General features: G+C 42.9%; 1 protein-coding gene across 2 annotated transcripts in view; it reads right to left on the reverse strand.

The window, feature by feature from the left end:
• Positions 1-2,820: 2,820 nt before the first annotated feature.
• FMOD (fibromodulin) overlaps positions 2,821-16,037 on the reverse strand; it is an 83,008-nt gene continuing 69,791 nt past the window's right edge. For both annotated transcript variants that reach the window (XM_082227176.1, XM_082227177.1), the window contains exons 2-3: positions 12,864-13,875; positions 2,821-4,911 (exon numbers count right to left, since the gene is read on the reverse strand). In XM_082227176.1, the coding sequence (XP_082083302.1) occupies positions 4,760-4,911; positions 12,864-13,875 (1,164 nt within the window). In that variant the 3' untranslated portion in view covers positions 2,821-4,759. The remainder of the gene's footprint in view (positions 4,912-12,863; positions 13,876-16,037) is intronic.

The raw sequence follows: 16,037 nt of genomic DNA on the forward strand, positions 1-16,037 counted from the left end.
AAGTAGACAGTGTCTTCAAGCTTGCTCCATCTTCTATGTGATGACCCTTTGAATGTTTGAAGATAGCTATCATATCTCATATCTGTCTCCTCTTATCCAGGCTTAAACATACCCAATTCCCTCAGCTTTTCCTCATAAGGCTTGGTTTCCAGACCCTTGATCATCTTGGTTGCCCTCATCTGCACACGTTCCAGCTTGTCAATATCCTTCTTAAATTGTGGTGCCCAGAACTGGACACAGTATTCCAGGTGTGGTCTGACCAAGGCAGAATAGAGTGGTATTATTACTTACCTTGACCAGGACACTATATTTCAGTTGACGCAGCTGGGAGAACACACACAATTCCACTGGCAGCAACCCAGACATGTGGTACTGTTCAAAAAGAGGCTGAAGAGTAGGTATGTTAACTTGTAGGGTTGTGGCATATAAGAAAACAAACTTGATTTATTCAATGTTGAAGCGTTTAATATTTTGCTGCAAGTGCCAAGTTTCTGCCACTAGAGGGCAAAACTAGATCACATGATTTCTGTTGCTGATTAATTGCATACCTCCCAGTGTTTCAGAAATAAAAGTAAGGATGCTTTTGGTTCCTTGCAGCACCCTTATTCCCACACCAAGAATGGCTACTGGGCATGGTGGAATCTGTGCCAAGCTCAGTTTTGGCATCTTGTTTCAATGCCAAGGCTTAATCCAGGAATATCTGAAGCATTTAAAACACCCCTGAACAAAATCAGAATGCATTTAAACCACCATTTAGTATGCAGATAAAGTCTGCAGATTTCTAGATCAGAGGATATTCCTTTCAGACACATATGAACCTGAGCTTCTAGAAATTAATTAAGCAGTATTGATAGAGTCTTCACTTGCCAGTGTTGCAGATTGCTGAAAGCTCTGGTTACTGTATATATTGTATTCTTAAACAGGGCTGCCATACATTTGGGATTTCAAAGGCGGAACTGACATCCGGGAGGAATTTTCGAAAGGCAAGAAATGTTGTTTTTTTTTGGCTCAACAACTTTTGAGTTTTTGAAATATGGCAACCCTATCCTAAACCTTGCAGCTGATGTTTACAAACCAATTTAAAAGGTCAGGAAATAGCTGAAGGACTTGGAGTGATCTGAATGGGTGGGGCTAACAGTGAACCTTTCCCCCTCACCCTTGCTGGGAGGAGGAGATGGACATAAAGTCTCTGTGTGTGAGGCAACAGAAGCAGCAGTGTTTTGCAGGGGCAGGCAGAGACCAGAAGACACAGGCAGAGGGCTGTAGCTGGAGGCATCTGGGAGTAGGGTACAGGTATATTTCTCTGGTGGATAGCATCTCTATTGCCTGGTAGGAGTGTGTATGCCAGTTGCCTCCATCTATGTTCTCTATCTGATATCACAAAGCAGCACATGTCTCTGTGCTTTCTCTTCCAAACTCCAAATAGCAGTGGCCCATTTGGTAAAGTGGGGAATGTCACCATACTTAACAGTTGAAGGCAAAGTTCGCCAGCTGCTGCGTGTGAAACGAGTTGCTATTCACTTCAAGGTGCCTTATGTTGCATTCCTGTGCACACTTATCTGGAAATAATTCACTTCTTGTCTTCAGCTGAAGTATTGTATTTTCCATTATTATTATTATTATTTTGTCATAGCTGTAATTCTTTTACATTTTGACAGGATTGGATGCAATTTGCAGCTGCATTAGCTACTTTTATAAGTAGATGACGCCTGACAAATTTCAGACGAATGGGTGCAGTGATAACAGTGGCGTAGCGTGGGGGGTGCCAGGGGTGCCGGCCGCACCGGGCGCAACATTTGGGGGCGCGCGTTTGGCCGGCCCTCCTCGAGGAAGCAGGAACCCCACTGTCCTCGGACCTCCTCCGAAGCCTGGCGGTGGGGCGGAGAGACCTTCTCCCCGCACCAGCCTTCGGAAGGCTGTCCTGAAGACTTGTGATGGGAGCAGTGGCGTAGCCTGGGGGGTGCAGGGGGGCCTGCTGCACCTGGCGCAACATCTGGGGGGGGGGGCACGGAAGAGACTCGAGTGCTAAAATCCACGGGTTAGGGGGCGCAAATTACTTGCCTTGCCCCGGGTGCTGAGAACCCACGCTACGCCACTGAGTGATAAGGCAATTCACACAGTGCAATACCTCCCAATCCTGGCTCAGTTTCTAAAGTGGAAATTTTCCAGTGTGAATACTGATTAGAGATAATCTAAACAGGAGGATATTTTGTGAAGAAACATATTTTTATAACCACAGTGATCGCCAGACCCTTTTAAAGGTGTGTCTGTCTTTGCATCTTGCTGCACTTCCAGTCTGGCCATAAGCATTAAAGCAAGAAGTTTGCAATGCAGTACCAGACCCCTTTCCTAGAGAATAAAATGTGATATGAGAAGTTTCCTAGCGAGATCTCCCTCCTTTGTTTGCATGGTCTACACTGATCATGCTCATGCCAGGCCTGCTGAGCTGGGGCTCGTGTGTGGGTGGGCATGTGGAGAAGGGACACAGTAACTAAACAAAAGTATCTGATTCCCCAAATGTCCTATGAAGAAACAAGTTCAGGACTCAACTATACAGCTGCAAATCATACATTTTAAGTGTGTTTTAAGTGCAATATAAAATGTGACACTAGATAGCGATGGTGAGCCTTATGGAAGATTCAATGTATTTTTAAAAACTTTTTTTTTTTAATAAAAAAAGCATTTTCAGAACGGTTTTTATATGTATGTAGATTCCACCTTAATCTCTTCCAATCATCCAAGGGAGGCTTCATTTGTTTCCTTGATCACGTCAGATATTTCAGATCTAACCTGGTAAATGGTAGTTTCGAAGGCATCCCATGCAATTACAAAAAGGGTTTTATTGATCAGTAATGATATCTACAATTCATGCTTTTATATATTTCTTTTATATTATCAGCATACACTTTAAACACAAGGCAGTTTCGATGGCATTTTGAGCTTCCCAAGATCCCCGTAAAACTCACTTGCTTCTCCTTCTACGTCTCTTCTCCTCCGTGAGCCACACACAAATGAAAGGATTCAGTGACTATGGGGGGGAGAACCTTGAGATGAAAGAAGCATACATTCTTAGAGCAAGACTTGGTGCTGCCATGTGTATGAAATTCAGCTGAGACGACTCTATAGCCAAGCAAACAAGTTACAACAAATGCAATGAAACACATGGGACGCTAGAATGGGATTCTGCTGTACAAAACAATCTGGGATACAACTTTTATTGAACTGCAATACCTGAATGGGCACTTGCAGAGCAGTACAATTATAAAGCCCCCAGTTTCTCATGCTATGCTGGCAAGTCAAGTCATCTGCTTTACTGAATGATGGTGAGTCTTGCCAGGTATTTTAATGCCAACTTGGCTCATGTTGTATTTTATAACAGGCCAGGAATGTTGCTTCAATAACTGCAGCATTCTTTATATGCACCCAAGGAGTGCATGGAAAGTAATATGTCTTCTGCAAGCACTGGCTAATAAACTGAACTGCATTATAGCAAAGGGTGGAAAAAAACTCTTTCCTGTCTGGGTTGGAAGAGATTAATGATATGCAGTGTGTTCGAAGCCCCAACTGAGGCTTAATGCTATCAAAAATTTACAAATCCATAAAAATTTATTTCCTCTGAAAATGAAAGCATTTTTCCTCATACAATTATGGTACAGACAGAGGAAATTTTCTACATGTATGATGGACCTACATGTATAAACAATAAAAGCTATATTAGATTGTGGGTACCCTTTTATTATTTGATCCAATGGCTGCTATTTATCTAAATGCAACAGTGTCAAAATCCCCGCTGGATTAAATCTTTCTGTTATAACATTACAGATTGCACAAAACTGGAAGAAATAAGAATTAAAAATCAATAGGGAGAATAATACATGGTTGTTAAATTGGGGAAAATGTAAGGATGGTAAAGAATGGGGAAGTTGCTCCCTCTGGAACTGCAGGAATATCAGAATACATTTGTGTCTTTCCAGGGTAAATTGTGAACACATTGTGGATGATATTAGTTTGCTAAGATTAGATAACTTACATTATTGTATTTATTTGTAGGACTTTTAATCAGCATAGAAAACCAAATAAAGTGAAAAGAGGGGGAGAAAAAGCCAAGTCATCACCAGGGGAGCTCTATTCATCTTTGAAAACCAGCTAAAGACCTGGATCCTCTCATGTTAGTAATTTTCTCTCTCCTTTTCTCTTCTCCCCATTTCCCCACCCTCTTGTCTCTAATTGCTCCTTGCTGTGTGGGCAACTGTTTAATCTGTTTTCATTTTGTTTGGATTCAATCTCATCCGCCCCCACCGTGTACACACTCTTTCTCTCATGGCGACCCTCCTACAAGGAAAAACAAATCCCAAAGGCATCCCAGCTGGCATCAAACTTCTAAAGCTATACATGTGAAATGAAACAAAAGCTTGCCTTACCACCCACCTAAATGGAGAGATACACGCTGCCTGACAGCATGAAGACCAGATAACTGATTAGTTGCTGAAGAACAGGAGACTGAAAGAAGGTGGGCAAAAAAAACAATATATATATATTTTTTTGCCTGCATAGTTGTTGTCACCTGACTGGCTAATAATGGGGCAGCATCTGTTGGATCTAGTTTATCAACCCCCCTTACATTATACAAATGCAGAAGCGGAGTCAAATGAAGCAGCGTTAAAATTGAGAATGCTGGCCTCTGCTCTCCCGTGTGATCGCAGGAGGGGTCTGGCCTTGTAAGGAGGGAAGGGGTTAAGGAAAGTATCCAGAGCAATGGCTAAATCTCTATTACGCTCGCCCATCGCAGGCAGAGTGGGGCGTCGGAGGGCAGGTTATTCCGACGGAGCTCATTCCCGTCCAACCTCAAAACTTGTAGCCTGGAAAAATTCATGATGTCTACGATGGTGCAGAAGCTGCTGATGGTGAATTCTGGGAAGAAGAAGAAGAAGAAGAAAGGAATCTCGCATCACTTCTGCTCTTTTAACCAAATGTCTGGATTAGTGCTTTTCAAGTGTTAATATGAACTATATGCACACACAGGCAAACAACCGCATGAGTATCTAATTCCCAATTCAGGAATGAGCCGGTTCCTGAGGAGCTGCAGTTATCCTAAAACTGTATACACCCCAAGAGTAGCTTTCTCACCACCTGCTTTGCAGAAGAAAAGTACCGTATGTAAAATTATCATGGTAATTTGCTGGAAATTCAGCACACTGACCTTTGACGTCTCCGCGAGGATGAAGCCTGAGTAAAGAGCAGATTTTCTTTAGCTAGTCTGCTGAGCTCCTGCCATAAAGCTGACGCAGCAGGAGCTGCTGGAGGATTTAATATTTTTGAAGGCCTAACGTTTTATGCCATTTTCATGGATGATAGAGAAATCACAGTTTAAATTGCACCCTATTCCATGAAGAATCACAAATACCAGGGATTAGGGACATTTTATACACTGTAGCATTTTTGCATTCTGAATTCAACTCAGTTCCATCTTTTAGACTGAGAGGTGGTTTTTCCTCCTCCCCAGAGGAACTGGGATCCAGAAAATAAAGGGTCAGTTACAGCAGTACACACTGTTTGTCCTGTAATTTCTTCTGGAATTGCCCTCCACCCCTGCCTTCTCCCAACGTTCAGAGCTGAGGAAAGTTGGGACTGTCCACTTGGCTACAGAATGTTAGTAGTCAAGAATACTTAACCTTGGAGGTTTTTAAGCAGAGGGTTTTTTTTTGGGGAGGCATCTATCATGTATGGTCTAGTTGAGATCCCCGCATTGCAACTCTACAATTCTATGATAGACAGAGTGGTTATTGTAGCTTAAAGCTGAACAGCAATGACAGTGTTGTTAAATAATCCACCCCTGGAAGCACCCCAGCAATTCTTCCCGGGGTGTTTATTAAGCATTCAACCAGATTTGCTTGCACAAAGTTTGCATGGTAGTTAGTCTATGTCTAGTCTTTTTTGAGCTCCCCTCCCCTATTTGTTTACAGTGGTTATATGCCACTGAGTATTAATCCTGATTGGCTTGTGGGGTGTTTACATGTCTTCCTCTTAATCATTTATTTGTCCCACAATTTTCAAAGCATTTCCTCATCTGTTTCCAAACCGCAAAAAGTCAGGACCTTTTAAAGGTAGATTTCTTGTGCTAGGATGGCAGAGTTCTACTTGTGCAAATCAAAAGTTCCGATACACTTGAATCCCTCCCATAAAATTGTGACAGTCTGGGGCCATCTTTAGGCTCTCTTGCATGCAATATGCCACTTTGAGATCTGCATCCAGAAGCTTCAAGAAGGGTTAAAAAGTATTCTTACTATTAATCAGGGCTTATCCCCCAGCCAGAACTCACCAGAACTCAGTTCCGGCACCTCTCAGGTGGGCGCCATTGCCCTTAAAAGAGAACAAGGAAGGCACCTCTTTTTCTAGAGAAATAGCACTGCTGCTAGTTAACACAATGGTTGCATACACGTCACACATTTAAAGCATGCTACTTCCCCTAAAGAATTTTGGGAATTGTAATTAGTCAAGGGTGGTGGGAATTATAGCTTTATGAGAAACTACCATTTTCAGGATTCCTTGGGGAGAGTTATGTGCTTTAAATGCGCTTCATATGTATGGTGTGCAATTTAGCCTTTGTGTAAATGAACTAATATTATTAGTATATTATTTTATTGCTTACTCTCTTTTCCATCTTCCTTCCATTCATTGATTGCCTTTCTCCTGTCAATGGACCCAGCCTTTTTGTTGTTTACTCCATAAAGTGCTTTGCATCTCAATGGACACTATATGAAGGACAGCAATGCTTTATGGAAGCTGAAATATCTCTGGGAAAAGGATTCCCTGCTGTCAAGAGAATACAAGGAGACCATGCAGAATACTGGACTCAAGCTCTAGCATCCCTCTCTGTTGTTGTTTTTTAAATAGAAGCACCCCTAATCCTTCAGTGCGGGGAAATGGATTAATGGAGTTGTGCGTCCTGCTGCAATGCTTCTTATAAGCAGCCAGAGGGCAACCAAAGTCTAGAACTTGGCAGCAAATTTATACATTTCCTTGAAACAGCTGCTCCTGCTTTAAAACCCGGGGGGGGGGAGGGAAACTGCATATGCTGTAAGGGCAGTATAACACTGGACAGATTTGGAAATGCAAGAGTCCATCTTTCATACTATGTTGAGGAAGGGGAAGGCTGCTGGCTGGGCCAGATATGCCTTGGATGATTGGGGAAGAGCAGAAGTATGCAAGGCCATTGCAAGCTGCCATGCTGGCTGAGTCAGGCCAGCAGTCCACATGAAAGCATTCTGGCTTCCCACAGTTGCCTGACTGATGCCATATGCAAGCTTGCTGCCTAGGCATGAGATCCATCTTTTATTGGTTGCTAAATATATACCTTATTTGATTTCCCAGGTTTATATCCTGCCTTTCTTCCACCATGAAACCCATGGTGGTGTAACATATGGTTCACAGGAGCTCTACAATCCAGGTACTGATTTGCTTACCTTCAGCAAATCCCATGTGCCTTCAGACCACACTCTCTTGGAACCTGGTGACTGACCTTTTGGCTAGCATGAAGCAAAGTGCACGCTTCTCCATGCACTCGCAGAATCATTTGCAAATACATTTACTCTCATGGCTGAACAAACATCTTTTGACAATAAATCTCCCAAGTGAATTATTGTATTGGTGAAAAGTAATTCTTTTAGTGTGTTGAAAATTAGTGGATAATCCCAAGTTGCAGATACTGTGTGTGAATAGTGTCATGTTCACACTGATTGTTACCTTCTAAATATCTTAGATTGTAAGCTCCTTGGGGCAGGGACCTGTCATAGAATAGAATCATAGAATCATAGAGTTGGAATAGACCACAAGGGCCATCGAGCCCAACCCCCTGCCAAGCAGGAAACACCATCAGAGCACTCCTGACATATGGTTGTCAAGCCTCTGCTTGACAACCATATGTCATCTTCTGTTTTATAAAGCATCACACACACTGATGGCACTATATAGTAGTATATCAGTAGCAAATCTAAATAATCTCTCCCCTAACTCTTCACGTCTTTTACAACAGTAAGCTTGCATATGGTTTAGTTCACTTTTGTTACAATTTTTTTCTGGTGGGGGTGCTGAGCAGAGCATATGCTAGTTGGAGTCATTTTTAGCATCCATTAGCAGTGGTGCAGTTAGGTAACTTGAGGCTCCAGACTTGATGGGCTTACGGGGCCCCCTGTGTATTGCTTCACTTGATTCAAAATATGGCAAGTCAACCCTGCTGCGTCTGGGGTCCATACTACTCATTTCGGGCCCTAGATTCCCACTCCTGCCCTATAGGTGTATTTAGGATCACTTCCCTCAGTGCACAGGCTTGTTTGCACAGATTCTGACACTTTTGAAAAGGAAACCTAAATCACATGGGCATTAACAAATGTATTGTTATCTGTTTAATGGGGGGTGGCCCTCAGGTCTAGGGCCTGGATGTGGCCCTCCAGGCATCTCTACCTGGCACTCAGGACTCTCCCCAGGTCACATCCTTCCCTTGCCCTGCACACCTGGTTTAATAACTGCATGCAGCGAAAGGAGGGAGGCTCACAGATGTTGTGAGCTGTTAAACATCATGACCACGGGGCAAGTTCACAGTCATCATATAACGTATGGGATATGTAGGAAAGGATATGGGGCTGGTACAGGGGTTTAAGAAGGCATTGGTTTCTGCTCTGCTCTGCATTTGGCAGTGCTGTTTCCATTCAGCTGCAGTTCAGGTTCTGACAAAAATATGTTAGTCATCTTGCCGTCTGCTATGGTGAAGTTGTATATGCAGCCATGAATTACATTATCATTACATTTCCCCATTCATTTCCAATGGAAATGAAACACATTGTAAATCGGGACGGGGGTAGTCATCAATTACATGTTGTTATGCATCATTTGCAGACTGAAAACAACAACAGTGAATATTGATTGTATTTGTTTGGTTGATTTCTATTCTAGACATGAGACAAATTAGCAAACATCGCCAATTTACACTCTTGTTTCCATTTTCATCTGAATGCTCCAACATCTCTAGGCTGGAGATAGCCAATATTTTTCAAGGGAGTTGAAAGGAGTTTGTGTGAGGCTTCACTTCCCATGCAGACATATCTCTTTTGCCATGCTATGTTGCCTGCATTGAAACAGTTCTAGTAGATTTCTGAAACAAAACAAATCCCTGCAAAACCTAATTACCAGATTCAAAAGTGGCAGAATGTACACAACAGGAACAGTGTCCCTTATTTCAAACTGCCTTCAACTTCCAGTCTTGTCTCCTAGCCGCTGCCCAGTTTCTCCCTAAGCAGAAGTGTGTAGAGGTTGTGAACCTCTTTCAGATTTTCAGATGAAAGGGAGCTAGAGAAAGACAAATGGCTATTCTTCATCTGAGATGTGCCTCAAAAGAACAGCATTCTGGCCAAGACATAAAGACACCATTAGCTTAAAAGCCCAGCAGCAACCAGGGCTATATATACCAGCAGCTGAGTTTGTTTATACACACACACACACACACACACACACACACACACACACACACTCAGCTACTGAGTCTTTTTGCTCTGCAGCATTCCTCATTTACTATGGAAAAAAGCAAAGGTCTTCTGAGAAACTCATTAAAAAACTTTAAAGGTCAGCTACAGAATGGTTTGAAAAATGAGTGAATAAATAAAGAGAAATCCAGAGAGATTGCCTCGTTGCCACACAGATTTGAAGCAAAACACTGAGACAAGTGCAATACTTGTCAAGCTGTTCCAAGTGCAAAGCTGTGCCTCTCCCTTCCCAAAACTGATGGCACCACTGTTTGATTAAACAGAGCAGAGTCAGCCTTTTTTGTGAGGAGCCTAAGTCTTGGCAAGTTCAACAGGTGCGAACCAACCAATAGGGAATGTATTTCTCTTCAGACCAGGGGTGGTGAACCTGTGTCCGTCTGAGTGTTGTTTAATCAAACTATCATCAGCCCTGACAATTGGCTTTGCTGGCTGGGGCTGGTGGGATATGGCATCTAAAAATATCTGGAGGGACACAGGCTCCCCACTCCCTGTTCTAGACATGTGGTTTTTCAAAATACGTCCAGTTGATTTGTATGCGGTTTGGACTCCATTCAAATCTGGAGCTAAATAACAAAATGACGTAAAGAAAACTGATTAATTTTAGAAATGCCATCACTCTTGAAAGCATCAGTTTTCTTCATGCCGTACCCAGACTCATCTGCAAAGGATCTCCAAATAAAAGAGCTTTGTAAGTAAATAACTGTAAGTACTAGTAGCCATTTGTGGACTCATGCTATAAAAACATGCCATCTCCACATAACTTAAGATCACACCCTCTAACTCTCCAAGGATAGTAGTCAATAATAATTGCAAGGGAGATCGACAGTTGCTAAGGTTATTTCTTTGCATGGGCTACATTCGGACATAATACTAAACCATGGTTTATTGTATCAGCTTCCAGGTTTTCACATTTCCTCTTCACATGCAATAGAAGTAAATTTGAAGCATTTGCTCACAGTATGTAACACACTGAAATTTCCTATTTCGTGTGAATATAGAATCTCTGATATGTACAAACTAAGATATCCAACTAATTACGGACTCTTCCAGAGGTGGACATTTTAGCAGCACCTAAACACTGCTGAAAGTGGCATACAAATTCCGCTTTCAGACTTTTCTCCCATACAAATTATTCTTTTTCACCTGCTCTAGGACTCTGATTCTCTGGGGCTAATGGTTCTACAAGAACCCTGTTGTAGGAAGGGTATAAAATGTTAACCATTTGATGAGAATTCCAATATAGATGAAAGATTAAAGGCAGCTAGAGCTGCAGTCCTATGTACATTTATTTTGAAGGAATTCTTATTACACTGCGGATTACTTCTGAATAAAAATGCACAGCAGTACTTCTCAAGTCCTGGAGAATGAAGCAAAACCAATAATTGGTCTGAAGGCTTAACACCATGATCCTTCAACAGATATGCAAAGCTAGGTCAATCAAAAATGGAATTGATTCTTATGTGACAAATTAATCTTCATTTTAAGTTGAAGAAGTTGTTTTGCTCTCTATCTAATCTGCATTACACAAACTTACTTATTTTGCTCCTTTTTTGTGGTCATCATTTTAAGACACCCATGTATACATGGGAGCAGAATACCACCCATTATATTTCACCTATTGCATGGCTCTTTTTTCCATATGCTCATTTCTCCTTGAAACATGAGCATGTCCCTGGCATCTATGATGACTGGCACCATGTTGAACAATCATATGCTAGATGCTAAAAATTAATAATAACGCAGCAATAAGCCCCACCTAAAAGGAAGTTGCCACTTGGTGTTGGAACCATATTCTTTCTTGTATTGATCACAGCATGGTAGGAAAATGCATATAGAAAGGAAACACTGTGGGCAAAGGCAGGCCATATATGTGTGAGGAAAGGATGGGGTGGAACAGGGGAAGTTTTTGGTCTTTTTGGCCTCAACCACAGGGAGTGAGGTTACTCCCACTCTGTTCCTTCTCCTAGACTGGAGAAATCACATTGACAAAAAACTGGACTCCACAGCGCCATATGGTGTCACAGTGTTATAACGCATATAAAATGCATTTTCTTTACTAATGAAGCTGAGTCCTTAGACCAGGGATGGGGAACCTCAGGCCCAGCGGCCAAATGTGGCCCTCCTGTCCTTTCAATCTGGCCCTTGGGACTTTCCCCAAGACCCCCAATCCCAATCTCAGCCATATCCTTTCTACCCAGGCCACACACCTCACTGGCCCTCCTTTGCACCTTCCTTGAATGCTTTCCCTGGCTGGAATGTGCCCTTGAACACAGATATTGCTTCTTGCTTGCCTGGATAGACAATAGAGGGGTGTTTGTAAGTGTGTAGAAGCTAGCTTACAGCACGTAGGTAAGATTCATATTGGTTACTCTGCTCACTTTTGCCTCTGCCCACCACTGGCATGTGGCCCTCAGAAGGTTGCCCAGAAGACAATGTGGCCCTTGGACTGAGCAAGTCATGGATGCTTTAGCTGAGATCCCAGCATTGCACGGGATTGGACTAGATGACCCTTGGGGTCCCTTCCAACTCTACAGTTCTATGATTCTAAAGGTCCCCTGGTTTGGTTTTCTCTCCCTGCCTCTCTCCTAGCCCCTGACTCACCTCTCTGTTATTCCCCCCACCCCATGTAGCCCCTTTCTCTTAGAGGGCCCCTTTCCACGCCTTTTATCCATTTCTTTTCAGCTGTGTCCACTTCTTGGGGCCCTTGCCAGTCCATTACCCATGAGGCGGTTCTCTTGGGATCATGAGAACTGGTTGATGGGAAGGTGGCAGGGAACAAATATCTGTCTGTCTGCTCCTCCATGGCAGGGCTACTGGTTCTCACTGCCTTCTGCTTCTGCCGTAACCTGCTTGAGGATCTAGGGGCTTTGGAAATGTGGGGACGCCCTTTGACAGACACACACACACACACACACACACACACACACACACACACTGTACCATGTGGCCTAGGAATCCAGAGACAGGAACAAAACTCACTGTTCTTGGTTTCAACTACTCTGCTCTCATTTTGTCATTTAACAATGACACTGTTTTTCCAAAGAGCCAAGAGGGCAGAGGGCAGGCCAGGGGTGGGGAATCTGTGGTCCTCCAGATGTTGGACTCCAACTTCCACCAGCCCCATCAACCATGGCCAGTGGTCAGGGAATGTGGCAGATGTCATTCAGCAACATCCAGAGAGACACTGGTCCCTAATCTAGATTCTCCAAATCACTTTACTCTGTTTTAGCCATTAAAAAATAGCTTGCATATTGTGTTCCAATACAACTTTTAAATCACTAAAATGCAACTCTAAAATCACTCAACATCCAGAATGCTGTTGCTCACCATTTATTTTGTTTCCTTGGAGATAGAGATTCTCGAGGCTTGTACTGACTCGTGGTATCTTCTGAAGCCTGTTGTACGAGAGATCTAGCTCCAGGAGGTTACTTGCATTAAAAGCATTGGGGGAGACTCCTTCATTTGTCAGGCTATTATGAGAAAGACGTACATAGAGCAACTTGGGGGAGACTTTGAAGAAATCATCGGGGATAGTTTGTATGTGATTATACTCCAGATACAGCTGCTCCAAGGCAATCGGAAGGCCATCGGGGACTCTCCTGAGCTGGTTATAGCTCAGGTCTGCAAGAATCAAAGACTTCAACCCCTTGAGGTTTGAACCAATTTCATGGATCTGGTTGTGGCTGAGATAGAGGGCGGTGAGGTTCTCTAGGCCTTCAAGAGCATTGGATGGCACCTTGGAGATTTGATTATAAGCCAGATGAAGCTCTCGCAGTGACCGTGGTAAAGGGGTAGGCATCTTGGTCAAGTTGTTGTGGTCAAGGTATAGCCTCTCTAGGTTCTTGAGCTTGGCAAAGACCTTCTTTCCCATTTTCTCACTGGTTATTTGATTGCCGTGCAACGCAAGCCACTCTAGGTTGGTAGCATTGTCAAAGGCTCCCTCTTGGATAGCCCCAATTTGGTTGTTCTGGAAGTAGGCGTATTTCATCCGGGAAGGCACAAAAGGAAGATATCTGAGGTTGCGAGAGTCACAATACATAGCAGAAGAGAAGTTGGGTGGGCATTCGCATTCTTGGGGACATTCCCTGGAAACAGGTGGTTCAGGGACAGGCTCCCCAACAGAGGACCCAGCTGGCACATAAGAGTAAGAAGAATATGGGGGAACCTCATCTTCATAATATGGAGAATAGCTGTAAGAAGAGGATTGGCTGCGTAAATAGTGCTGTAGCCAGGCCATGTCCTCATACTGATCGTCGTACTGGCTCAAGGACACTCGGCAGAGGCCAACTATAATCAGAACAGAAGCCCAGTGCATTATTGCCACAAGCTTTGGACCAACCTAAAGAAAAAGGTGCAACAAAGAAGAGGGAAAAATCAACCACAGAAAATGTTAACTCAGGGATACACAAATTAAATAGCAGTCACAAATGTATGTTAAGGGGGCTGAGGCTTCACACATGCATTAAGCATGATTGATTTCCATTGATTTCTGCACAGGGCCAGTTTATGCAATCAAGATAATCAAGCAGTAAAGCTTTTTAGGTCAGGCTACAGGTATATATGTATATAATACACAGCTATTTAACAGGCAGAATTGCATGCTTACATGTTCCTCCTTCCCCTACTCACAGCAAAGGCTCAAAAGTTTTAGGTGCTGGCTTTATACCTACCAGGAAGTTTTCCTCCCTTCATGGGGGAGCATTCAACCCCGCCCTGAAATGATGCAGCCCAAGAAAGCGTCACCATTTCATTCTGCTGGGTGTGGAAGCTGCCTCTGACACCATAGAAGGGAGACTAATTTCCAGTGGACCCAGGTGAGCAAGACAATGACTGAAGGACTTGCCCAAGGCCATAGAACAGATGACTAGCCCAGCAGAAACAGAATTCAGAATGTGGACCTTGCAGTGAAATGTTTGGGGGGTTCACTTAAAAGTAGAAGAGACACATTTGTGACGTGACTGAGCCTTCAAGCCCATATACTACTTCTAGCATTTGGATTACAATGTCTGAAACAGCAGCCACTTTAAGTTTCATGTTGCTAACTCTGCAGAGTCCAGCGATTGTCCATAGAACCTCACAGAATGGTTTCCATGCTTCTATAGTGTACAATCCTGCTTATTTCCATGCTTATTTTGATGTACAATCCTGTGGCCTGCTACTGACGTGTGTTTGTAGCTTCTTGCTTTAAAATCCTGGCACAGGAGACAAAGAAGCTATAGTCTACTGGCTTCTATGATCCATTCCTCAGCCGGTGTGCTGGCTCCCTGGCGTAGCACTCCCACTGCAAGAAACAAGGATGGAAGCCCCGGTGGCAGAGCTATAAGGGCATCTTCAAATGAAAAGCCTAAGGGAGCTTTTCAGTCCTAATGACACAAGTCCCACTGTATAAGTCCACAGAATTCTTTATATATTGAAAATTGGTTTTCTTTAAAATACAGTTACAAATAAATTATTATCTTAGTGCTATATAACCAAAATCAGCCTCTGTACAGTTATATATGCTATAACATATTTTAGGCTTCCAACGGATAGATCTTTTGAATAATTTGCTCAAGTATGTAAAAACTTATAAGAAAGGTTTCCCAGTTCTGTACACTACATCATCACCATCATCATTATTAAGGTTATTATTAGACAGTAAGATTTGCCATAATAGCATACTAATAATACTTTGATTCCCATTCAACAGCTGTAGGAAATTGTAAGCTTCAACCAGTTTAAGTTCTAATACTCTATGCATGAGCAGTACATTAGGGAGCACTAAGCCTCTAAAGAAGTTCAAAAGAATCACAGTAAAGCAGTGAAGGGTACAAGGTTCTTCATGTGCGCAAAGCATTCAGACCCTGAGAGTTTTCCAATGGGACATAACCCTGTTTTCCTCCTCCTCCTATGTGCTGGCATCACACCAGGTTATTATGGGGAATGGGATGTTTCTGCAAGCCCTCCTCATCCCTTCCCCTACAGCTCTCCCCTTTCTGCTTAATCAATTGTGCCCTGTGAGGATTCCCACCCCCAATAAAGAGAAGGTCCATACCTGATTTGATCTTTAAAAGAGAAATGGAAGAATAAAAATAAAATGTTTACAATGAAGAAGGAGAAAATCACACACACACACACACACACAGAGATAGAGAGCCATAAAATGGCAGTGAAAAGGGCCACTTGTCAATCAATGCCTACAATATTTATGCAACCACTTTCCACACGCCACTCACATAGATGAACTTGCTAGGAGGGAGGGGTGGGCATTTTCCAAGCAACAAAAATATATATTACTCCTTGAGTTCTGAGAGGGTGAAAAATATCCCTACAAAAGAAGTACTACTTGGAAGAATCCCAGTCAGTTTCTGAATACCGGCTATCTATTTGCTATACACACACACACTCAGGCAAACACTGAATGGAAAGACCTTCCTTTTATTTGCATGTACGTGAGCACCTGCAACTGTATTTGGAAAATTACAAAGAGCGTTTAGATTCTGTACACTGGAGAAGCTTGGC

This window comes from Podarcis vaucheri (assembly GCF_965113315.1).
Source record: "Podarcis vaucheri genome assembly, chromosome: 6".
Classification (NCBI taxonomy): Eukaryota; Metazoa; Chordata; class Lepidosauria; order Squamata; family Lacertidae; genus Podarcis; species Podarcis vaucheri.